The sequence below is a fragment of the Meleagris gallopavo genome, chromosome 16 (genome assembly GCF_905368555.1).
Source record: "Meleagris gallopavo chromosome 16, MGAL_WU_HG_1.1, whole genome shotgun sequence".
Taxonomy (NCBI): Eukaryota; Metazoa; Chordata; class Aves; order Galliformes; family Phasianidae; genus Meleagris; species Meleagris gallopavo.
Window position 1 is genome coordinate 14,427,904 of NC_139419.1, and position 25,738 is coordinate 14,453,641.

General features: G+C 47.0%; 1 protein-coding gene across 9 annotated transcripts; it reads left to right on the forward strand.

Annotated features, from left to right (window-relative positions):
- The first annotated feature begins 60 nt into the window (after positions 1 to 60).
- ROGDI (rogdi atypical leucine zipper) lies at positions 61 to 12,113 on the forward strand. Of its 9 annotated transcripts, none has more exons than XR_795426.4 (12): positions 61 to 153; positions 1,213 to 1,284; positions 2,271 to 2,353; positions 3,519 to 3,573; positions 4,245 to 4,325; positions 6,257 to 6,352; positions 8,575 to 8,673; positions 9,154 to 9,267; positions 10,014 to 10,063; positions 10,585 to 10,711; positions 11,257 to 11,426; positions 11,917 to 12,113. XR_795426.4 is itself a non-coding variant. In XM_003210822.5 (11 exons), exons 1-11 carry the CDS (start codon positions 112 to 114, stop codon positions 11,296 to 11,298), a joined length of 861 nt encoding a protein of 286 aa, XP_003210870.1. In that variant the 5' UTR covers positions 61 to 111; the 3' UTR covers positions 11,299 to 12,113. The 9 variants fall into 9 exon arrangements, 7 of the variants coding, with proteins under 7 accessions (XP_003210870.1, XP_019476436.1, XP_085093480.1 ...); XR_014886753.1 differs by having other exon boundaries at positions 10,677 to 10,711; XM_003210822.5 differs by having other exon boundaries at positions 11,257 to 12,113.
- Positions 12,114 to 25,738: the final 13,625 nt, after the last annotated feature.

Consider the following 25,738-nt stretch of genomic DNA (forward strand, 5'->3'; position numbering starts at 1 on the left):
AGTGTGGGGCGGGGCTGGATACAGATCGACAGCCAATAGAGCGTGGCGTGGGCAGGGCTGGAGGCGGGGTAGACAACCAATGGGGGAGGTGGGGGTGGGGCTGGCGGTAGGATGGCGGCGGCCATGGTGAGCTCTGCGGAGCGAGCGGTGCTGGTGAGTGCGGGTGGGGGCTCGGAGCCGCCGCGATGACTGAATCCACCGGCAGCGGGGCAGCACCGGGGTAAAGCCGCGGGGCTTCGTCCCTTCCCGTCCTGTCCCGGCGGCGCCCCTTCGAAGCGCTTTAACGGGGCCGAGCTGCGGGGGGTTGCGGGGGGCGGGTGCGGTGCAGTCCCGTGTGAGAGCCGCTGCCGTGCGCGTGTCCGAGCTGCCGGGGCGGCTGCTGGGGGTCCCTGCCCTCGAGGACCCCGAGGACAGAGATCGCTGCAGAGGGCGGAGGTGCCCGCTCCGACGGCACGGAGCCCTGAGTCGTTGTGCGCTCAGCTCTTCCGGAGAAGAGCCGTGCAGCAGAGCTGCCCGTCACCCCCTGTGCTATCGCTGCTCCTTGATAAAGAGTCCCTCTCCAGCTTTCTTCTAGGCCTCCTTTAGGCGCAGGAGAGCTGCTATCTGCACTCAGTGGAGCGTTCTCCAGGCCGGACGGCCCCAACTCTCTCAGCCTGCCCGTATCGTGTAACGGCCATAGGATGAGAGGGAACGGCCTCGGGTTGCACCAGGGGAGTTTTAGGTTGGATAACAGAAAAAAGCTTCTCAGAAAGGGTGCTGAGGCACTGCGATGGGCTGCACGGGGAGCTGGGGAATCACTGCAGTCACCGTGCATGGAGGTTTTGAAGAACTGGGGATGTGGCAGTGACAGACACGGTGTGCAGTGTTGGTGGATGGTGGGACGGGATGAGCTTGGAGGTCTTCTCTGACCTTAATGATTCTGTGATTCTTAATGGTGTGATTATTGCAATGATTTGTGCAAATTCTGTTTTATTAAAGTCAGGGCAGGAATGTGGAGAATTGATTGTCTGGGGTGGAGCAGAAGAGAACAAGGCCTCTGAACACATCCAGCAGAAAAAAGATCTTTCTTCTCCTAATAACATGATGCAAATTTAACACACATTGCAGTTTACTTACAACTTACATCGTTTTCTTATGTCAGTAACAGTCAGTTTATTTCCAGTGTTTGGCAAATAGTTCTAATGCTTCTGCCGCTGTCTTTCCACAATGTAGGAAGAAGAGTTTAAATGGCTGTTACAGGAAGAGGTCCATGCTGTTTTGAAACAACTGCAGGATATTTTGAAGGTAAGGGCAATGTGTTTCATGCACCTCTGCGCTGTGAGTTTGTCTGTTTGCTCTTTGCTGTGAGGAGAAATCTCAGTAGGGAGTGTACAGAAAGATCCATCAGCTTTTTATTGTGCTGTCCCAAAGGTTTGCCTGCTGTCTGGCTTTTCCATAAGGCAGTGAAGCTGTTTTCTCTGAGCATGCTCTGTTCTTGACATGGAGCATCCTCCATGCTCCATGCTCTGGAAGGACATGTGGAAGCAGCCAGGCATGTGTCCCAGGCTATTGCTTGGGGCATGAATGTTTTCAGAACAGAGAATCTGAATCTTCAGGAAATCTGCCATGTGAGGGCAGGAAGCAGTATGCTAACCTTTAGCCAGCAAGCTTCTGTTCATGCAGTAACTTGCACACGTGCCCTCCCTATTTGAGCCCACTTTTCCCCCAACATACCACTTCTCTGCATCACCTGCTCAGGTGGGGGTAGTGGGTGATGCAAGAGCAGGGGCAAATATGAGGGCATGATGGGAGGAAGATGCCCAAGGAGGAAAGATTGTAGTTGTGACGTGGCATATGGCCCAATAGCGGGTGAAGATGATCTCCAGTATCTGTATATATTGTACTGCTTTTGAAGAACGTCTTAGTTTTAAAGATGAGGGGTAGCTGAGGACAGTCAGTGGCCAGTATAACCAGTCAGAAGGGCTGGTCTTTGGGGGTTGCTGTGGGAGAGCTCTGCAGGTATGACTGTGAAGCCGCATGAAGTGGCACTCTGACAGTGGACAGCTCTGCTCTGCTGTGACTCTGGGGTGAGCCATGGCATGCTGGTGCCCAGACAAGAGTCGGGGGATGTCTCTGTTCTCTTGTGATTGCTGGGCAGGGTGCTGAAGGCTCACAGAAGTGACTGCACTGCTCCAAGCCTCTTGTTGGTATTGTTCTGCCTCGCCCTCTGCCCAGGCTGAGGTGGGCCAGGCCTGGGGGCTCCAGCACTCACTGCTCTCTCTTTGGGGCAGGAGGCCTCCCACAGGTTCGCCCTGCCAGCGGGGGGCTCGGAAGGAGCAGCCAAGCAGGAGAGCTTCGTGCTGAGTGTGGCAGGGTAAGTGGTGTTGCTGCTGGAGCCATGATTCTCCCCTTATGGGGCCATTTTCTGTCCTTTGGTGGTGAAGGAATGCTACCTCCCAAATGTCTTTGGGAACAGTTCCCATGGCACTGCTGAAGTAAAGGGGCCTCATTCAGTATGGGATTTTGCCTTATGGAAAAATAAATTCTTATGACAGATTACTTTAGCAGTCTGTCTGTATTCATGTTCAGGGGCTGTCTTGACTGGACATTTGCAGCTTCCTACTGACTCTGTAATACAGTTGTTGATCCCTGACCGCATGCTGGTGTACTGCATCAGTGCACTGCTGTCAGCAGTTCTCACCAAGGGGCATTTGATTCTGGGCTCTGAGAGTTGAACCTACAAGACCTGCTCTGACTTTGACCTTGGACAAATCTTAATCATTGTTGTAATCTCTCTAAGACAACAATGCTAAATCTCCTTGACACAGAACAAACAGAGCTTTGTATGTGGTCCTTCAGGATTGTAATTCTGAAATAGCTGTCCATTTTTTGATCTACAGCATAGTCCTCTGTTTGAATGTCTGCGCCTTGGCAGGGTTACAAGCCATGGGCAAAGCAGAGTACCTTGCTGCTTAGAGACAGCATGGCGAGCACCAAAGAAGGGTGCAGCATTCCTGTTTTTTGAAAGTCACAGTCTTCAAATTTTATAGCATTAAAGTGAGCCTAGCTTTTATTCCTCATTTTTCCGAGGTAGATCTTAATAACTACAAATCTGAAGCACCTTAATATATAAGGTATGGAGAAACTGAGTTTTACAGCCCAGGCACCTCAGTCCTCCCCCACTGTTTGCTGGAGGTGTGAGCCATCTTGCAGGACCTTTGAACGGGTTGGGGTATGCTTTTTTTGTTTGTAAAGGAACCAAAGTGTTGATAGGTGACACATGAAATAAACCTTGTTTGGAACAGAATGTGATGTTTTAGGTAGGGCAGGCAGGGTGTGGTGGTGCATAGTGTATGGCAGAACACCAAGAACTGGGGATTTGAATGTGTTTGTAGAGTTCACCTGCACCCAGCAGGAGGGGACCGTGGCTGGCTGCATGGCCTGGGGAGGGACAATGCTCTGCTGGCAGTGTGTGTGGGTGTCTGTTGTCTCCTGTGACCTGTGTTACCCAGATTTTCTTCTCATTCTTTTCATTTCAGCATGGACCAGGTAAAAGGAGTGTTGACACTGCAAGGAGATGCCTTGTGTCAAGCTGTGAGTATATCCATGCTTTGTATGTAAGAGATGTGGGAGAGGTCTTCGTTGCTATGCTTTAAAAGTGATCAATAAGTATTTTTTGTCTTCCTTAATAGACCTTAAATCCTTAATGTTTCAAGGACTGTTGAAATTTTTCAAGATCCAACATTTTGAACCATCCCCCTCAATGGCATACCACTGCAGTCTTGATGTCATTTGAACTGGCAGTGGATAAGAGATGTCTTTGGTTGTAGTTTAGACCATATAGACCCTTAGACTTGGAACTTTTTGCAAAAGTTTTACCTGTTTGGCTGCAAGAAAGAAGCATAATTGATGGAGGTATTTGTTGGTAGTCATATCACGTGGTACTAAAATTCCTATGGTGGTTGGTGCAGTCAGCTTTTATGGGGATTCTCTGCCTTTACTACTTGCACTGTTGTAATTTCAAACTCTCTTGAGAGAAGACTTTGGAGATGAGATGGTGTTTTCTGCCTGGTTCTTGATATGCTAAATTCCCTTCAGCTTATTTGTAGTTTTAACATCATCTCGGAAAAGGACTGATGTTCTGACCATGGTGGAATGGCTTTTAGCAGCTTGCCAAGGTAGTGTGAGAGGCAGAATGGATTGGCAGCCTCTATGTTCTGCATGTGGGGATTGCTTGCTCTGATGTGTTTGCTTCTTTCTTCAAGGACCTTAATTTGAAAATGCCCAGAAGTAATCAGCTCCTGCATTTTGCGTTCCGGGAAGACAAGCAGTGGAAACTGCAGCAGGTACTGTTAACTTTGTAAGTTTACCCCTCTGCAGCATCTGCTGCCTCGTTTCTTTCAGTAAGGACTATTCCATCCTAAGTTGTGGTAAAAGCTAAGGGAGGAAACGTACATTTACATTGAATTATGGTGCTAGGAGAGCAAGAAGTGAATTTTGCTTGTTCCTGAAACACCACCAATCTGAAGGCTGTTTATATAGAGCTCATAATCCTTTAAAAGGAGTGTTTAGAGTGTACGTGCAGCATGTAACTGGATCTAAAGACCAGGCAAGCAGAACAGAGAGCAACTTCAAAGGTTTTGAGCTGGTTTGGTCACTTGCTTTCAGTGTCTTACAGAAGCATTTTTTAATCCTAAGAACAGCTGTCACTGCACTGTGCCCTTGTAGCATAGCTGAGGTTCCTCAGTTAAGGATTTCAATATTGAATCTCTTACCCCCGTTTTGCTGAGAGATACTTGATTTCAGAACCTCATCCAGAGCCTGATCTTGAAAGTGTGGTTTCCCACAATTACTTGTCATAGCTGAAGAAGGTTGAAGGAAGATGTATGCTGTGTACCTTCCTGTGCCATGGCTTGGATGTTTCTACGTGGTTGGTGTATTTGGTCCTGGAGTGCAGTTTGCAATGACTGTTTGGGCAACAGAGTGAAAGCTCTGCCTGCTAACTTTGTAAAAATCTAGAAAATTGTGTGCTCGAGTTGTTGATGCTGAATTGAGCTGTGCTTTGCTTTGTGTTTCAGCCAGCCAGGATTGTAGATAAACTGTTTGTGCCTTACAGGAAGGAAGGGAGCTTTGGTGCTAACACTCCACAGTCCGTCCTGTTCTGTGGCTGATGGGCTTCTGCCAGCTAACACCTTTATTCACTTGGAAAAATTATGCTGAACTGTTGTTAAGATGTGGAATGTGGATGTGGAATGCTTCTGTGTAGAAGCATTTACTGTAATTACGTGGAGACCTTTGTCCTGTCTGGGTTAAAATTGAGGATCTTGAAGTGTTGTATTTCCCTTAGCATGTGGTGCCAGTTGGAGTTTTGTTTTTCTGTGCAGAGTGGGGTAAAGCCGTGGGTAAGAAATAGCAGCTTGGGTCTGGTTTTGAGGAACACAAGCACATGCACAGAACTTGACTAGAAAAGAGAGCAGCATCAAGGGGAAATAGAAATAAAGCAAGTCCCTGTAATGGCATTATTGGTATTGCTGAGTTTGTCAGTGCTGCCAGGAGCCGTGTTGTTTGCACAGAAGCACTTGGGAGATGCAAAGGCTGGAAGTGGTGGCATTTTAGAGATGTCATAGTTCAAATGCATACAGAATCTCTGTACAAACTGTCACTGGATTTTATAATATTACCTTTCTGTAACCTCCAATGCCAATGAGAACACTGGGGTACACCTACAGAGCTTGCTTTAATAGTTGTCTCTCAGCTGCAAGCAGTCTTACGTGAGAGAAATTTGGGCTAGCTGTCTCCTGTGTTTGGTCAAGTTCCACACAAGCAGCACAATGGCATTTTCTTGAGGCTGGAAATAACCTTCAGTCTCCAGCGACTACAGGGCTTTTGCATTTGTCATTTGTTTTAGCTCTAAGGGAGAAATCATTATTCGTGATGGTAGACTGAGTTCTACCATGTGCTGTCAGCAGTGAGAATTCATGCTTGAATGTTGTGATCAGAGTGTCTGATGTCTCTGTTCCTTTGGGGCAGCAGCAGTATTTTTACTAACAATTCATGGTGTAGCTATTAAAGTGCTTAGTATGTCCAGTGAACAATATAGTAATGTATCTGGACAGCAATGGCAGATCTGTGTTGGCAAGTATCTGGTAGTAACAGAAAAATGGCATTTGAGAAGTCACCATTTTCTTGGATGACTCCCAACGAGATGGGGAAATGGTTTTCTTTTGTATATTACAGAGAATGCTTCTTTAATGCTGCTACATTTGTACCTTTGCAGATCCAGGATGCTAGAAACCATGTTAACCAAGCAATTTACCTGCTTATGAACAGAGATGTAAACTACCACTTCAAGACAGGCTCAGAGGTTCTTAAGGTGAGGAGAAAAGCACTCTAGCTGAGTTGGAGTATGCATGTTTCTCATGTTTCTTCCCTCTGTTTGTTTGCTTTTTATTTTTTTGGGGAGGGGGAGTACTTACTGCACATTACTGTCTTGTCTCTTAATACTGGAAGTGTCAAGGAGTATCTGTGTGACTTCATATTTGATATGAATCTATTACCAATCTAGCACCAGTAACGAGGTTTTAAGTCACACTGAATGGTAATCTGAGCAGTCAGTGCCTGGTTGCACAGCAGTGATGCTGTGAGAGAGCCTCTCTTGGGTGATGCAGTTATCACAGAATCACAGGTCTTGGATGGGACTTCTGGAGATCTCCCAACCCCCATCTAAAACAGGTTCCCTACGACAAGTTGCACAGGAAAGTGTCCAGGTGGGTTTTGAATATTTGAATGTCTCTGGAGAAGGAGGCTCCTTGGCCTCTTTGGGTAATTTGTTTCAGGGCTGTGTAATCCTCTAAAGAAGTAGATCAATCATGCTCTTCCCTGTCGGTCAGTGCTCTTGAGGAGAGGAGAAGAAACAATGCAGTTGTAGCAAATAAAAGGTAACAGGATTTACAGATGATTTGAAAATGGCTTCTCCAGTTGCTGCTAATGATACCTCTGTGATACAGACCAGCTATTGTGTGGGATACAGCCCAGTCTGGACATGCCCTCTGGACCAGAGGTTGGGCTTTACTCAGTAGAACTCAGAATGTATCAAACAATTCAGCTAAATTTTTTTAGTTGCTATATGTATGCACAAGGGCTGCTGATAGGGAAGACACAGTTTTATTATCAATATCCTTTTTAATTTTGAGTGGAAAGAGAGGGGAGAAATTAGTCAAGATTTTAAATAACTTCATTTTAGCAGCTGTAACTTTGCAACAGACAAGTGTTGCTTCCCACTTCCCTGAAAAAGGAAGTCTGCCTGAATAGAGCCTTTGAACTGTGATGTTTCAGGCAGAACTGGACCCACAATGAGCTGGTTCTGTACTGCTCTAGCTCTTATAGGGTTATGAATGGGTCAGGAGGCATTCAGTACTTGTACTCATGAAGTGGCCAATAGGGAAACTGGAACATGGTTTGCTTTTTTCTTGAATATCTGCTCTTCAGAAGAGCTTATGATGAGCTGTGGATACTTTTGTGACATCAGTAATTAATCTCATCTTCCCTACTTGTTCTTATAATGAATAGTTATCTCTTCAGTCTCTATCATTAAACACTTATTTCTCACAGCACATCCAAGGATGGGGCACACACAGCTTCTCTGGGCAGCCTCTTCTGGTGCCTTGCCACTTTCATAGCATTGAATTTATTCTGGATATCTAATCTAGATCTACTCGCCTTTAGTTTAAAGCCATTATCCCTTGTGTTATTGCTGCACTCCTTGATAAAGAGTCCCTCTCCAGTTTTCTTCTAGGCCGCCGTTAGGCACAGGAAAGCTGCTGTATGGGCTCCCTGGAGCGTTCTCCAGGCTGAACAGCCTCAACTCTCTCAGCCTGCCTTCATTGGAGAGGTGCTTCAGCCCTCTGAGCTTCCTCCTATGGACTCAGTCCAACAGATCCATATCCTTCTTTGGGTGCCCCAGAGCACCAGCTCAGGATCAGTTTTTTTGTCTACCAATAATGCCAGGTCCTTCTCCACAGGGTTGTTCTCAATGCACTCATTGCCTAGTCTGCATTCATGTTTGGGGTTCCCCTAACCTGGGTTCAGGACCTTGCACTTGGTCTTGTGTCACCTCAGTCAAGATGAGGAGGGGTAGAACAAGTTACCTTTCTTTGTTATTCTTGTATACTTGTTAGTTTTCACAGCTTTAACCAAGTGCACCTCCACCTGTGCCTTGCCTTTCCTGATCTCCTCCCAGCACTTAACGCAGCTGTAAGCATGGTGCTGTTTCACTGTATGAGTCTTGCTTTACGATTTCAACCATTGCCAGAACCTTGTATTTGTTGCTGATTGATTGGTATTTGTGAGGAAATGGGAATTGTCATCCTGTTACCTTGAGTTTATAAGAGACCACAATGCCTCCTTTTCCAGCAGCCTGTATCCAACCACGTTCTTTTGTCTGCTGGTCCTTGTGGGAGCCACATCTTCCCAAGTCCCTGAATTCTTGAGTGGAAGAGGGTGGTTGTAACACTGGCAGAATCCTACAGCCTTTTGCAGCATGTTATCAAGAGCTGTCCCTGACTTTCCACTCAGCACTGTACTGTCATTTTCCAGCTTATGGATGCTGTGATGTTACAGCTCTCAAGAGCACGGAATCGACTCACCACTCCAGCCATTCTGACTCTTCCAGAAATTGCCTCTAGTGGTCTCACAGTAAGTATGTGGTAGTCTAAATCTTTGATAGTCTAAATACTTTGGTAGCGTGCAGTGGTCAGGATATTGTGCTGCATTTTGGTGGGAATGGATTTCTGAAGCCTCTCGTGGGCATGGGAGAGAAAGGGAGAGAGATGAAGTGCCCTGAGCTCTTAGTTCTTGTCTGTTCTATATCCCTTGGAGTGTGAGGACTCTGTTTCTCAAGGAGAAGTTGTGTTCCCTGCCCAGGAAGGTTGTCCAGGGATCATTTCTTTTTATGAATATTATTCCATCCTCTTTTGGCACCAGCAGTCATGCCCACACCATCTGATCAAATGCAGCAGGAGGAACAACCATTACATGCATGCTGCTCAATCTGTTTCTTTTGTCATATCTCACACTATGGGCTACTTGCTGTACAGCTTAGAAAAGTAGTGATTTTGTAGCATTAGAAATAATGGACTGTTCACTGATTGAAAAAACAACTTTTTTTCTCACCAGAAAATGTTCAGCCCTGCTCTGCCTCCAGACATTCTTGTGAATTTCTATATAAATCTGAATAAGCTGTGCCTGACTGTCTACCAACTCCATGCACTGCAGCCCAGCACGACCAAGGTGATGCCTGCCATTTCTTGAGCCTTGTTTATTTACCTCTCCTTCCCTCCTACTGTGAGGAGATCACACTGTTACATAGTGCACTGTAATAAGCATAAGATAATGTAGAAATCATGGTGACTGGTATTGTGTCTGTATTTTGGTCTACTACAGCCAAAACACTGGCTCTAAACCTAGGTCATGGCATGGCTCTTTAGCCAAGTGGAAAATAACAGTGCTCTGGAGAAAGTCATAATTATTTTTTGCCAGGCAGTGTTTTGTCTTGCAGTTGGATAACTTTTACATAGTTCTGGAAGGGCATAGTTGTAGTATTGCATTTTATACTGAAGTCACATCTTAGGTTTTCTGAATAGGGTTTTGGTGGTTACTTTTCTGCTTAACATAGTATATTTGGGTCAACTTGATGTCCCATAAAAATAGAATTAAACTCTTACAGTTAATGAAATACAGTCCTTCCATAAGGATATTTTTCCTAAAATCAGTTTTCTGCTTTTCTTCTGGATATTCTGTTCAGAGGGAACTTATTTCTGTGATTGTATAATCTGGAGCTAAATTGGATTCAGCCACTGTGTAGAATGTTTTTCTAAAGGAGCAAAATGGGATCAAGTGGCATGGATTCAACATGAACAAAGTATTCAGACGTATACAGCAGGTGATTTTTTTGTCAAGCTACTGATTTGCACATCTTATAGGTCTTCAAAATATTTTACTGCCTCAAAATACTAATTGCCTTTGCCTTCTCCTAGAACTTCAAGCCTGCTGGAGGATCCATTCTGCACAACCCTGGAGCCATGTTGTAAGTACAGTTGCTACAAGGCTGTGTAGCAGTGATAGGAGGATGCAGAGGGTAAGGTCCAAATGGATCAGATGCTCTCATCAGATTGTTTAAATGGAAAAACTAAACTGAGTAATTTGCTGTGGCTGTACCTGTAATTGCACAGCTACCTGCAGTAGTGTTTCTTTAATGACTGTGAGAAAGGCTTTTTGGGATTCAGCTTACCCATAGAATGTCACGAGTTTGGCAAGAGATCATCGGAGTCATTAGCCACCAGAACATCAGACTATTGGTATGGCCACCTGCATTTCCTGCAGTGCATCTCTCTGGAAAGTGATAATGTTTCTACCTGAACCCTATTAAATTGTGCTTAACTCTGAGTCCTGCTGGAGGTAAACTGAGAGTTTGTGTTCTGTAACTTTGCCAGCTGCTGTTTTAAATGTAGAAGTCATTCTGATTCCTGCTGTGAGAATGGAGGACAGTTGAGTTTTGTGTTCTGTGCTGCTGTGTGTGAAGCTGTGCTCTTCTTTTACCCTATCCAGTGAGTTCGGCAACCAGCGGTATGAAGTCAGCCATGTCCATAAAATGGAGTGTGTTGTCCCATGGTTAAATGATGCTCTTGTCTTCTTCACAGTTTCACTGCAGCTTTGCCAGCAACTGAAGGACAAGGTAATGGCCTTAGAGAAGGAGCTTTGTTTTATAACTCTGAATTTCGAGGGAATCTCAGATATCCTAAAAATCTGATGAGATATTTTGTACAGCTGGTACACAGACTGAAAACAAGCAGTGAGTCAGCGCTCTGGAGCCTAGGAGCTGGCTGTGGCTGCCGAGCAGACAGCCATCTGGGGTAAATGTAGCGTGGCAGATGTTTGCTGAGCTAGACAGAAAGGAGCAGGTCAAAGTTTTTGTGTTAGTCGTGAGGTGGATGTTAAGAAATGCCAGTGTCCTGGGGAGATATGGAAACCTGTCCAGCAAGCTGGTTTCCAGTAGTACAAAGTTCACTTCACTTCCAGCTCTGCAGCTGACCTGGCTGCTACCTTGGCAAATAACAGTGTGCTCTAAGCCTCTTTAGTGACAACAGCAGCAAATCTGTCTTTCTGCAGCACAGTGCTAGATAATACTGTAAAGCTCAATCTTTTCGCACTTACTGTAAGCTCATTCTTCTATGGTCGAGGGATTTCAGGAGCTTAACTGCTTTCTCTCTTGCTTTCCAGATCTCAGTTTTCTCCAGTTACTGGAACTACAAGCCATATTAATTCCCTGTGGACTGTCCAAACCCTTAAAGCATTTCCAATGTCTCCCTGTTTGTTTTCTGTGTGCCAGTTGAGTCCAGGTCAGCCTGTGAGGAGTGCTATGATTCGCTTTCCTCGTGGTCCTCTTCAGGGTAGGGTCAATGGATCTGGAGACATGTCTGGTAGCCTTGTCTGGGAATAATGCATGAGCAGGGCACCAAGCAATGCTATGTGCTCAGTGGGAGCTTCCACCTATCTTCATTGTGTGGTTTATGCTTTGCAAACCTCTGATAATTAAACAGCAGTCCCTTACAAGGGATGGGGAGCTGTGGATCGACCACCTTCAGTAACAGTATTTGCACACAGTGCTATCACTAACTGCTGGACTATGAGCTGGTTGGGAAGGGTTGAAATTAGACTCATTTAACACACCACAAAAAGTGCAGGGCATGTTGGTCCAGCTGCAGTTATAACTAGCTCAGCTTTTCTCTCCAATCTGTTCTGGCCATACCCGTGTTACTTATTCCCCTTTGGAGATATTCTTACTTGCTACTATTTGAGCTTTTTTCCTTGGCATCAATGTGATCATCTGTGTTATTTATTTTTCCTAAACCCCAGTCTGGCCACTTGGTTTTTTTCCAGGTGTGGTATCTCATTTTCATTGCCAGCCTTTGGAGCTGCCTTGGTACCTTGAGCACAGCTGTGCAGTCTCACATCCTGTCATTAAACTCAAAGTGAGTACCATGTTGTTACTATGATTTGCTGCCTATTTGTGAATGCTACATGATGTAACTCAGCCCTCTAACCATTGATAACTGAAATAAAGATCCTCAGACTTACCATGCTCCTGTGGGTTGTCTTTGCTGCAAATAAAGATTGCCAAAGGTTCTGTGCTCTTTTTCAAGTGAGCACTTTAGTTGTGCATGCTGTATTACTGCCTGGAGAACAGAGCCTAAGAGCCTGTAGCTCTTAGTCAGTGCCATCTGACCTGAGTGTTATTTAAAGCCCTTCTCCAAACTTCCCTTGACAGTCATGTTTTGAAGTGGCTGTATGTACTGTGACTGGATTGAGTTGGCTCTTGGAGCTGACTGGCTATGCTGGGGAAGCATTGCCTATCGCCTGCTTGGCAGCTACTCACCCTGTCCAGCCTGTGTTTCTGATAGGTTTCATCACTGGAGGACCTTACCCAGGAGCCTACATGTGAGCTGAGGTAAGCAGAGCAGGGTACAGGACATCAGGGCCATTGGAGGCTGTCTTGACAGGATGCAGGATTTTGTTGCTTTCCAAGTGGTATCAAGAGCTCTCTGCTCTAAAAGGAGAGATCACAGAATGGCTAAGGTTGAAAGGGGGAATGTAGTCGATCTGGTCCAACTCTCCTGCTCAAGCAAAGCCACTTGAAGTCAGTTGCTCAGATGGTTTTTGAACAACTCTGAGAATGGAGACTAGAGATAAGTCACTTTGATTTTTTTTCTTCTCTTTGGATCTCTGCTCTGGGCATATGTGTTCTCTCTCTTTTGTCTGTAAGCTCCCTTTCTGTTCCATAATGAGACCCTTGGGATCCTGGAGTGACTTTGTGCCCCTTGTCTGAGGACTTGGCACCAGGGTTGTGCTTTGCCTAACATGTTATTATTGCAGGTTGCAGGCATTAGCACTTCCTATACATGAGTATCAGGCTGTGACTGATTACTGTATGTGTCAGTAGTGAAAGGTGGAAAGTAGAGAGGCCTGGGTGAGCTAATGCAATAGCAGATACAAGGCTAATTGACTGGAGTTAGTAATGTAACTAGTTATGGTCATGACCCTGGGTATGCATTTACCAGTCCTTGCTCTGTTCCAGACTATTTTCTGCTTAGAGAGTGGCTATAAATGTGTGCTCACCACTAACAGCCTCTCAAATTAGAGTATTTTTATAGTTAATGTCTCTGGAGCTGTCTGAACTTCTCTGTGTGTGTGTGGATGAAGGATTCTCTTTTATTTCACACTACTGTGTGCAGTGCTGTCAGTGTTGCTACATCCTCTCCAACAGTGCTTCCTGCTGTCAGGGATACAACACTGTTTCCTCCCAGTGAAAACAGTCTCCTTCTGTTGTGAAGGGCAGGAGTGTGCAGAGTGAATAGCTGTCCTGCTTCCAGCTCTGATGCAGAGTGCCTGTGTTGTGCGAGCTGAGAGGCAGCAGGGTAGCTCCTGTACAGAGGACACTGCCTTGTCTAATGATCCAGAAGAGCAAGGTAGGAGCAAGGTAAATGGAATTCAGCAGGCACAGCACCCTGGCTTATGTCCCATGATTTGAAAGATAAAACAAGGATCTACCAATTAAGGTCTTTACAGCTTATTCTTTTCCCACTCTGGGCCTCTGAGGGCAGAGGAAAAAGAAAGTTTTTGCAGCTCAGTGAGGTTGGTATGGCACAGCTAACAGCAGCCCACCCCTCTCTTTGCAAGTGCAGCTCAAATGTAGTCTGGGCCACAGTTTTAGCAAGCTCTTGTCAGCACAAGGTGTGTGCCACAGTACTGGCAGCTTCTGAATGGTACGTGTGTCGTGAGTTGCTGTGTGGCTGAGGCGGAATGAAGTAATCAGACTGTCAGCCCTCTCCTGTGAAGAGTTTTTGTGGCCTTCTGGGTTTTTTTTTTAGTTTCCTTTTGAGAAGCTGTGGCTCTCATGAGCAAAACCTTTCATGGTGGCACCTTTTTTTTCCATTTTGCCAGGGGGTATGTAGTTAATCTACATTTTTTCTGATGGAGATAGAAGTATGCTGCTTATATTCCGTGGCTGCTTGCTTTTGAGCAGCTGAGTTGTTGTCTGGATGCTGCTGATGCTGAAGCTACAGAAGACACTGATCCTTGGGCCTTGGCTGTTGAAGCTCTAATAGCCATTGGAGAAGGAACTAGAGTTGCCTGAACTAAAATGAAAAATTCACGGAATCACAGAACTGTAGGGGTTGGAAGAAACCTCTGAAGATCATCTATCTAGTCTACCCCGTCTTGCTAAAGCAGGTTCCCTAGAGTGGGCTGCACAGGAGAGAATCCAGGAGGGTTTTGAATATCTGCAGAGAAGGAGACCATAACCTCTCTGGGCAGGCTGCTCCACAGCTCTGACACCCTCAAAGTAAATAAGTTCTTCCTCATTTTTGTATGAAGCTTCCTGTGTTCCATTTCATGCCCATTGCTCCTTGTCCTTTTGCCAGGCAACCCTGAAAAGATCCTGACTGGGCAGCTTGTGACAGCAGCACTGCAGCAGGCTGACGGTAGAGCAGAAACACAGACTATGAGTAATTAAGAAAGTTTATTTGACGTCTGTCTCAGTCTAAGCAGCTATTTCTGTCTTGCCTACTGAGTAGTAACACACAACAAGCAGACTCCCTTGGTGCCCTCAGCACCATCTCAGCACTGAGCAGAGCCCGACCAGGTGCAATCATGGTTTTCTGGAGCTGTTTGTGAAACTCAAAATATCTGTGTGTGCTGATGCCAGCCTGCTCAGGCATTGCCGTGAGCTGCTCAGAATGCTACCTAACATCTCTGGTTTCCCATTAGAAAGCCCTGTGCCACCACTCCCATACACAAGTACATCCTTGGCTGCATTTTAGAATGTCTTCTGTTCTTAATTCAGAAGTGGGTCTTTCTTGTTCTGCATGTGCACTGGCAGAAAGGGTCACTGCCCATCTTGGGATCACACTTTACAGGTATGCAGAATATCACCAAAAAGTAAAGGTACTTTTCTATACCAATCCACCAGGGACTGTAGGGTGCTCAGTTAAGGAGATGATGCTTTTCAGATGGGAAGCAGTGCTAATCTTTAGCATGAAGAACAAACCTTTTCTTTTCTGCCTGCAGCTTGTCTCCTGGATTCACATTCACCCCAGAAGTGCAGCAGTAAGCTGATGCAAGTCTAGTGTGAAGGGGCTTGAAAGCTTCGGTCACAACAACCCCAGGCAACCGTATAGGCTTGGGGAGGAGTGACTGGAAAGCTGCCTGATGGAAAAGGACCTTGGTGTACTGATGGACAGTTGGTTGAATATGAGCCAGCACGTGGCCAAGAAGACCAATGGCATCCTGCCTTGTATCAGGAATGCTGAGCAGGACCAGGGAAGTCATCCTGCCCCTGTACTCAGCACTGGTGAGGCCTCACCTCGAGTACTGTGTTCAGTTTTGGGCACCTCAGTACAGAAAGGATGTAGAGGTGCTGGAGCAGGTCCAAAGGAGGGCAACAAGGCTATGAAGGGCTTGGAGAATATGGCTTACAAGGAGAGATTGAAGGAACTGGGGTTGTTCAGTCTGGGGAAGGGGAGGCTGAGGGGAGACCTTATGGTTCTCTTCCAACACCTGAAAGGTGACAACAGCAGAGCAGGGCTGGTCTCTTCTCACTGGTGACAGGATGAGGGGAGATGGCCTCAAGTTGCACCAGGGAGGTTTAGGTTGGATATCAGGAAAAACTTTACAGAAAGGGCAGTTAAGCACTGGAACAGGCTGCCCAGGGAGGTGTTTAAAATCTGTTTGGATGTGATGCTCAGGGACATGATTCAGTTGTGGGTTGTTAGAGTTAGGGTGTATGGTTGGGTTGTGGTTGGACTCGATGATCTTGAAGGTCTTTTCCAACCTGAGCAATTCTATGACTCTATGAGTGTGCAGACATCATTCCTGCTGCTCTTGTTCCACCTGTGCCATGAGCAGGGACCAGCAGCACCTGCTCACACCTGCCTGGCTCAAAAACAGCCTGTAAACGTAGAAATGCCCTTTGAGAGCCCAGGTGCCTTGAGTAGAGCAATCCCTGGGAGGCCTGAGCAGGGCAAGGTGGGGAAAGGCCAAACCCAGCCAGCAGAGTAGTGCCTGCTTTTTGCAGCTTGTCTGTAGCATGAGCAGCTGAAGCCGTGTTCCACCAGCATAGCCCAGAGCAGCAGGGACTGAGATGGAGTGCCCAGTGACATGGGACTGGATTGCAAATAACATCACTGTAACAGGAAATAAAGGAGTCTGGGTCCATGGTGAGGTGGGTAGAGAGCTCTGTGTTTGCCTGCACAGACTGTGCTGCACAGACTTCCTTCTGCCTTGGGGTGGCATGTTTTCTAGTATGAGAGTGAATTATTGGTAGCATAATGCATCTGTCTGGGCTCAGGGGCAGGTTGCAGGCACAGCCCCAGCTGGCTGGGAATTCTTTTTTCCATTGTTCTATAGGGTCAGAGAGCAGCACCCACAGGAAAGACAGTAATTTATTTTCCTTCTTTCTGAAAATGGCTTTGGCCTTTACTGCTGCTCCATATTGTTATTAACAGGTGCCAAACTAATTTGGCAATTCAGCTCACGGTGCTGGACATCATTGAGGCAGTAATCATCTATTCCGTATGAGAACCTGGAGCACATTACTGAGAAGTACAGCTGTCCTGAGGGAATGCAGCTTGCAGACAGGAACATCTTCATGCTGAGAGGCACTTTCCATTCTCACACCAAAAAAATAAAAAAAAAAATAAAAAAATAAAAAAAAAAAAAATCACATAGCAGAGGTAGTTTGCTGGAATGAGTGGAATGAGCCATCTTGGTGGACCAAGGGTAGGACTTAGGACTGGACGAGTTGCGTGAGGCAGAGATGTGGGTTTAAGCCAAGATGAGCTGTGCTGGGATAATGTGAGTGTAGACGAAGATTTAACTCCAGTTTACAAGGTGGTAATAACTGTCATAACTTTAGTTAATGGCGTTGAGAGTGGTTTTGGCTTCATTCTTTGGTTGTGTGGCCCAGCCTGCTGGAGGTAGATGGCACATCTGTTCTCAGGAGGGCACTGTGCGGCCACAGTTCAGAAGCTGAGCTTAGGGTCAGAACAGGTTCACAGTGTTGTGGAAATAATGCACAGGATGATGCTTCACAGCAGTGTGTGCTGGTCCGATGCCAAAGAGGAAAGGCACCCAAGGGCTCTGCCTGCTGTGCTGTTCTGTCATCTGTCATCTGTGCCTCCTTGAGACGAGCCTTGATTCCTAGGGGCCAAGACACGGATTTTGCTCACTCGTACTTCAGGCTTGACTGTGCTTGTGTTATTTGAAATGACAGCAGGCAAGCTGATTTGACAGGTTTGTGCTCTGTGGAGTCACAGTCAAGTGGTATTTCATGCCTGTCTTGTCCATCTCCCTGATGCAGTGTGGAAGGAGGGAGGAGGTTTGCTGGGGGCTGCTGCTGGGCCGCAGAGAGCCTCTCGCCTCTGAACACAACTCGCTTGGGCAGAGCTTGTGCCCAGCTTGCAAAGTGTTTGCTCTAGCAGAACTGCTATTCTTTCTGGTGTCCCTTGATTTGGCAGCCTGCCTGCTGTTCCCAGGATGGGGCATAGAGGATGGAAACCTTGGTCATTGTCCCTCAGATAGGGGACTATTATTGGGTACTATTGTTGAAACTATTTTTTTATTAAGAGAGAAACTGAGTCACTATGAAACTTATTGTTGCCAATGTGGAACAGGGAGGCTCAGACCTCAGAGCTGTGAGATTTTTTTTGCTGTTAAATGCTCGGGAAGGATTGCTGGCTGGTGCTGCTGCTGCCCTCACACTATCAGGCAGAGGAAGCTGAGTGTTGTGACCAAGGCTGGGTGTAGATATGATGCTGAGTCCTTGAAAGCTTGGGCAGTCCTCTCAGTCCTGAAAAAAGGGAGCAGTGCACTGCTCCATGAGGAGCCACTTGCAAATACTCCTCTCTGACAGCCTTAGCCTGCAGGGAGGCCACAGGGAATAGGAGTGCTTCAAAGCTGGGTACCCTGCACTTTTTGTGCAGAGACTCACTGAACGCACCTCATTGCTGAACACACCTCATTTATTGATCTTGCAATTGATACCCAGATTGCTGATTGCTGCTCTCTTCTGCAGCTCCCCCCAGATATACCGGTCCAAAATGCGGTGGGCTTGTCGTGCCCTGGAGATGTTGCCCAGTTCCCCCTCAGATTTGGACAGCAAGAGGAAGCTTTCTGGGTGGCCTTGGCTGCACAGTGAGAATTCAGTTTGCTCTGCTACCTCCTCTCTGCTATGCTGATGCCTTTCCCCATCAGAAAAGCAAGAGCAAAGCTTTGCCTGTGCAACACTTTGTTGTGTGCTCACGAGGTGGTACCAGCAGGTCCCTGCTGCAGGCTGGCACCAGGCTAGAAGGACACCATCACACTACCGAGAAAGAGATGGGGTGTCCAGCTGAAACCTCGCTGTGTCCAGCTTGGGTAAGATCTGGGGAGAAATTGTGTCTCAGCAAGAACTTTCATGGTGTCGATACAACTCTTGCTGGATAGAGCAGCCATTCCTCACAGACTGTCATAGCTAAGCATGTGCTGCACAGATGTGCTGCACTTCTCTGTCCATGATGTGTATAAGAGCACACAGACCTGTTTCTTGGTTGTCCTCAGTGGTTTATTGCACACGTGCATCATGCTGGGAGCACTGAGGTGTGCAGGAGAACACAGGCATCCATACAGTGTACCCGAGGGGGAGGCAGTTCTGTTTGCTGGAAATCTCTCCAGAAGTTGGAATTGTTTGTCCTGATTGCTGTGAACAGCTAAGAATACGTCTCCCTGCTTCTCATCACTTACAGTCTAATTAGAGCCCAATTCCACTGCCTTTCAAACTGTGCTGTCAACTCAGGCAAATGAATGTTTTACCTCTAAGCTTCTTATCAGCAGAGTCTGTAATTCACCTGGAAGATATTCATGTGTGCCAATTCATTGCCTGGAGAATGGAATGACGTTTGTCTCATTGCCGGGCTGCTGATTATGAGAGCTGGGATAGGGGCAGTGGCAGCAGGGAAGGCAAACGCATTTGCCCACGTAGCTGGCCAGAAGTCTGAGTGGGTTGCAGGCAGATGAAAGGTTACACAGGGAGACTGAAAGCTTGAATGGGCAAGAGACAAAGTGATGCATTTATTTGTTGAGTGACTAGGTAGATATAAATGGACATGAGCGAGACTTCAGTTAAGCAGCTGATGAAAATTGAGTTGTTGTCTGGCAAATGGCCCTGGGAGCAAAAATGATTTGTGCTCCGAAAGGAAACATGGACTCCAAAATGTTGGAGCTGGTGTAGGAGGCACTCCTTGGCACTCGAGCTCTAAAATCACTCTGCATCTTGCTGGATCTCCTCAGACTGCTCTCTCCTCCCTGTGTTCCTGTTGCTGGTCCAGCTGTTCCTTTGTCACAGATTTGCCATCTTCCCCACTGCGTGTTGGGACTGGGACTCCCTCTTGCTGGACATCCCCAGGAGAGCATGGAGTGCTTTCAGTAGCTGCAGTCACAGGATGTTAGGAAGTGCAAGGCAGATATCAGAGCAGTTTCTCCTTTTTTAAAGTAGATTATCAGGTTCTGCACTTTGCAGTGGTGTGGGCAATGCTGCTCAGGTTATCAGTGTGGTCAGCCCACATTCTGGGAGGTTTGGGGTCAAATCCTACATAGGGAGTCAGGCCATAAGTGAAGAAAACAGGGAGGGAATGCAAACATGCACACGAATGCATGAAAAAGGTCACAGAGAAAAGGGTCTGTTCAGGTTATCTGCCCACCAGATGGTATTTCTAGACCTAGGCATGCTCCAGAGAGCCTGGTGGTCTGACAGCAGACCCTGCTCCCCTGCAAGCCTACAGTGGCATGAACTCCTACAAAGACCATCACTGAGGCTGATCGAGCTTTCCTCTGAGAAAGCTTTTGACGTGAACTTGAGCACTTCCACGGGCAGGGTGGAGGACTTGCTACCAATTATAATGACTGTCACCATGCCAGAGATAAGAAATTCACCCATTCCAAGTCTGAGCACATGCAACTTCTGTTTTCCAGCTAGATCTGAGATTCCAACCTGCAAATAGGGCTTCTCCTTTTTTTTTTTTGCTAGCACAAAGAGGCGGTATATGTCTGGACTGAATGCCAAATACCTGCTATCTTCCAGCCTGCCAAGTGAGTGGGGTGAAGAAGGGTCTCCATCACAAGCAGTATTCACTCAGCACTGATTCTCCCTTTCTAGTGATGATCTGTGGCACAGTCATTTTAATGGGGTTTTAACCCATGTCTTGTGCATTATTCTGATTTTGTATTGTTCTGGCCTGTTAAGCAAGCACTCAGGCATGGGACCAGTGCCAATCAAAGCGGGGTTATAGAAAATAGCTTTCATCAAAGTCACTTGATATTTTTCAGTACAGGATATTTTATGTCAGAAGACATCTATAAAGGCTCTGTTCAACCACTGTGCGGCAATAATTAATGAATTTTATTTTCCATCGTTCTGCTGATGTCTGTCTAAAAGAGCACAGCTGGACTGTAGAATCATTAAATCATTCAGGTTGGAAAAGACCTCTAAGATCATCTCATCCAACCATCCACATACCACCAATACTGCCCACTAAATCATGTCCCTGAGTACCACATCCACACAGTTCTTGAACACCTCCGGGGAGGATGACTGCATTACCTCCCTGGGCAGCCTGTGTCAATGCTTGAGCACTCTTTTGGAGTGGAAATTTTTCTTAATATCCAACCTAAACATCCTCTGGCACAACTTAAAGCCATTCCCTCTCACCCTATTGCTGTTACCCAGGAGTAGAGGCTATCCCCCACCTTGCCACAACCTCCTTTCTGGGACTTGTAGAGGCAGTAAGGTATCTCCTGAGCTTTGTCTTTCCAGCTGCTCCTCCTGAATGGACTGTGTGCCTGTGCTGTATGTGGCTTGTCTCCAGTAGTAGTGCTGAGGTAGTGTTGGCATGTGGGCATTGCTGGAAGGACCAGAGGACCTGACTAGGGACAGGCTCTGTGCAGAGAATGGGATGAGCTGTGTTGGGTTGGCTTGTGGACAAGCTGGTGCCTATTGGCATTGGGTTGTGGTGAAATCAAAGGTTCCCATCCCAAGGACTATTGGTGCTGCTCGGAAAGGAAATGTTTTGTGCTGAGAAAGTCAAGGGGATACTGCTGTTTAAGCCTGCTCTCAGGCTGGTTCCCTGGCCTGTCTGCCTGGGGACAGCAGGCCTTGATCCAGCACTTAGAGGAGTGAAGAAGGCTCCTTCTGTCAAAGGGAAGAGGTAAACCTGCAAAGAAGTATTTAATGCACCTTAGTTCCTGATAACTCTCCAGTCAATGTAGCAGCTAACCTGAGGAGAGTCTGGAGTCCCTGAGTTGGGATGGCTCTGCAAGTGTGAGGGCTGCAGAAGAGTGGGAGCTGCCTTTGGCATGCGGCTTTTCTCTAGAGAGAAGGGAACCGAGGCAGTAGATGTTTTATGTCAGGAAGTGGAACAGCAGTTCTGAACACCCAAAACATCCCTCCAAAAAAGGGATTTTGAGCATGCGGTCTTGAAGTCTAGAGCTTTCTTACCTCTGAGCATTGCCAGCTGTGATGTGTGAGACTGGTAACACTTTGGAACAGGTTGCCCAAGGAGGCTGTGGATGCCCCATCCCTGGAGGCATTCAAGGCCAGGCTGGATGTGGCTCTGGGCAGCTTGGGCTGCTCCTTGGCGACCTGCACACAGCAGGGGGTTGGAACTGGGTGAGCATTGTGCTCCTTTTCAATGCAGGCCATCTATGATTCTATGAAGGAAACTGCTTCTTCTCCACACCAGATTCTGTGCCCAGTGACAGCAGCTCTCACTGGAGCCAGTGCTTACAGGAGAGACTCAGGTTGTTTTAACTGTGCATTTAGCTCTACTCCATCTTGAAAATTATCACCGTTAAAGTAAGCTTAAAATAAGATCAGGACTGTTCTAGATTTAGCTACTGGCTTGGGCAATAGCCAGCTGGAAGCCATTAACAGGAGCAGGAAGGATGGCTGGGCAGGAAGCTGCACAGGACACCGCGCCAGGATTTTGCTATTCACCACAAAGCCAGGTTGAACACTTCATTAGAAGCAAACTGTGTCATGTTCCAATATTAGCAAATGTGCAAACAGCTTGCTCTGTCCGCTGCTGTTGTGCAGGCTGTGCTGTGGCACGGAGGCCACGTGGCTTTGCAGAGCAGGGTGTGCAGGGCTGCTGCTGGCAGAGCTGCCTGTGTGTGGGGCTGCACTGAGAGCTGCCGGCCCCTGCCTCAGGCATCCAGTGCTTGTATATGTTTAAACATCCCTTGAAATATGTGTCTTTATCTGGGAGGGCCCAATAAAGGGAGAATCCTGCCCAGCAAGTTGGATACTACGCAAAGGTCTCTGCTTGGATGCTTTTATTGATGCAGTAGTCCAAGCTGTTATTTCAGGTGGCTACAGTCCAGAAGGAATGGATGTCAGGGCTGTAGGGCTAGGAAGGTTGTTGTGGCTCAGTCTTTCTGGGAGAGCTGTGTCTCGAGGCCCCAGCATGAGCGATGAGCTTAATTATTGCTGACAGGTTCCAAATTAACCTGTGGCTGCTGAGATGAAGAGAAGCACCTGCAGGTTGCCTGATACCAGGCAACAGAAGAAGAAATGGAGGATGTGGTTTGAGCTCTCACGTGCTCACTTGATGGTATAGGAGATGAAGTTAAAATCAGTGCCTGAAGGTTTCACTGAGCTATAGGGCAGAGCACCAGGCAGGCAGTGACCATAGTGCAGTGGTATATAGGGGCTATGGCTGATTGGAAGGAGAAAAGGGACTTGTGCTGAGCTAGATGCACCTTGGGCAAAAATGTACAACTCCAGATCTTGAAAGAATTCACCATTTGCTTCCACAGCTACAGATCCCCACCTCAGTGACTCTGGTACCTTCAGACTAACCTGAGGAGCTGCCTGCTGCAGTACATCCTGCTGCTGGCACCCATGTGTGCATAAGGCACCTTATGGGCAGTAGAAAGGGCACGTGAGAAGAGATGTCAATACCACTCACTACATGGGACCAGAAAGCTGTGATTTTAACGCAGTTATGTATGGGCAGGCATATGGACCCTGAAACTAAAATTGCCTCTTCTACCTAACTGCACCTAAGAAAAGAGGTTATATGTCCACCCAGAAGCATCAAGCTGAATAATAACCCTGCTATCCCCAGCACAGCTTCTTTTTCCATTGCTTTTCATTCATTCAAATGAAATTATTACTCTCTGCAAGTTGAACACTACTGGTCAGTGGGGAAGGATGAACTTGGTGTAAGAGCAGATGGAAACCTGTATTTCTGCTTGGGTTGGTACTCATTTCTCTGAAGGCATCTGGAAGTATTTTGACACCTGCCCTGATGCACACACCATGTTGTAGTAATATCAAGCATGCTCCAGGCTCTCTAATCACAGCGTTTATGTAACTGGCACACTGGGAGGATGCAGAAGCAGACACGGGAGCCCCCAGGAACGCAGGCAGCCCTTACAGAAGACAGGCTCCATATCCAAGCGTGCTGTCTGCCTGCTCATGTCTTTATTGACCCCAGCTTTAATCACCAGGACTTGCATCTCCTCCTTGTCTGTTCTCTCTGTGCTTATTAACGGCACTGCTGAGGTTCTTGTACAAACCACTTAGCTAAATGGTGGTGGGCATCTCCGCCAATATACTCAAATTAGTACCGTCTCTGTCTGACATTAGGTGAGAGAGGTATAATTAAGATAATTACAAGCAATTCAGTAGCGGACAGGAAGAGCAAACTGTCTTTCACATGAGAAAAACACACTATGTTAGTAAGTCTGCCCAAACCATAACAGCACGGTGAAAAATTGGAGATTTCCAGCTGGTCCATAGGTGTCTGATCCCCAGCACAGCCCAAACGTGACCCCAGGGATTGGGTATGCTCCCAGCACTCCCCTTGGGGTGGGTAACACTGTGGCTTCTTGCCAGAGGTGGGGTTGTGTTCATCTGTTTGTGTGCCTGGGTAAGTGAACAACACTTCTCCTGAGCCCCTGAGTGGGTGCTGGTCCTCACTGCAACACAGGGAAGCAGCTGGGAACTGTGGTTGTTGTATTTGTCTTAACAACTCTGGTGTGCCTTGTGGCTCTTAGGGTGGGACAGGTAAATGCTTCAGGACTCACACCCACTTCTTTCCCCTACTGCTGGCATCCTCAGAGTCTGTACCGCATCCTGCCTGGCTAGACAGCAAACCTCAGCTCCCTTGGAGAGCTCTAAAACTCACTGCAGGAGACAGAAATGCCTGATGTGCTGCACAGTTCTGCATTCTCTCTTTTGTGTGTTTCCCACCTGTTCCTCTGCTAAGGGCTGCTGTGACATCCTCCCTAGGTCAGGAGGGAAGAAACAATCTGTGTCTTAAATCACACTTAGACCTCTGTGTCAAGAAGACATTGCCTGGAACTGAGAGAGGGTTTCACATCAACACTTTTTGCTGCTGCATCTGTACTGGAAGGACCTTCTCCAAGGCTGCTATGTGTCATCTGCAGGCACCCCTGGCGTTTGGAGCAGTTCCTCTGCCTCGAGGGCTTCATCATCAGCCATGGGTTGCCATGCTGGAGTAGCAGAGCAGGCACATCGAGATACACCCAACCATACATCCTTATTTCTTAAATTGAAAGCATAGACATGGATTCACAGCCCTGCAAGAAGGAAAAGGCTGGAGTTGCTGGTGTGACTAGCTGGAGGATCTCTGAGACAGAAGGGAGCAGCATGCTCTCTCCTGAGGAGTGAATTGCTCTCTGAACTGTCAGTTGTTTGATGAGAACCAGGGTCCTTGTCACCAAACCACATTGGTGTATGTATGGCCCATGCCATCCCTGCCATGCACTTCTGCAGGTTGTCATGTCCTCCCCAGCACAGTGCTGGGAGTAGCTTTTCTCCATCTCCTGTCAGAGAGAGGAAATCTGTGGGCTTCAATTTACTGGGGGACAGATTAGGTACTAAGGGATGGAAAGCTGGAGGGGCTCTGTGTGCGAAGATGTTGAGAACAGCCACCAGTGGCCCCAGCATGGGCACTGGGACCTCTCCACAGCTTTGTTTCCTGTGGTTCTGGTTGTAGCTCAGATGCACTGAGCCATGTTCCCATACTAATTGGTCCAAATGAGAAACTAGTTGGGCTCTGTTATGACCAGCTTGTTTGTTTTCCACTCTATGGGCATCAATTATCAATTTGACAGGGTGTCCTTACAGAGGGGCAAGGTGCTGAGTTCTCTGCTTTCTCGTGTTTTGCTCTGGGGTACCATGCACAGGGGCTTCCCTTCATTGGAGGCCTTCCCCAGCACTTCCCAGTGGCTTTGGGCAGGTGTGTGGTTTGAACTGTGTCAGGATTCCCAAAACACAGGTGCTTCTTAAAGTTCTGTTCAATTCAGCTGTTCTGCCTGTTCTTATCAATTTTAGAAAGAAAAAGGAAATAAGTGAAAACCAGTCAAAGCAAACAGCCAAACATAAAACAACTCCTGATTGTACGGAGTGTTCTCCACCATTAGGAACGGTCTCTTAAATCTCAGAGCTCATTACTTTCCTGATTTATTCTCCTTCCTGACCAGTTTCTGTCCTTTTGTCTTTGGTGGCTATTAATGAGTTTTTCCATTTCCTTTGTCTGGATGTGCTGCTGATTGTGTTACTGCAGTTCACGAAACAATATGAATTGAGCTGGGTGTGCAAGGTGGGCAGCAGGAGACCATTAGCACCCACCACTGATCTCTG

Bases quoted from the DNA above. Each gene is read 5' to 3' on its own strand.
- ROGDI (XM_019620891.3), top strand. From the start codon at position 112: ATGGCGGCGGCCATGGTGAGCTCTGCGGAGCGAGCGGTGCTG. The intron at 154-1,212 runs GTGAGTGCGGGT...TCCACAATGTAG, and splicing joins CTGCGGAGCGAGCGGTGCTG to GAAGAAGAGTTTAAATGGCT. The intron at 8,674-9,153 runs GTAAGTATGTGG...TTTTCTCACCAG, and splicing joins TTGCCTCTAGTGGTCTCACA to AAAATGTTCAGCCCTGCTCT.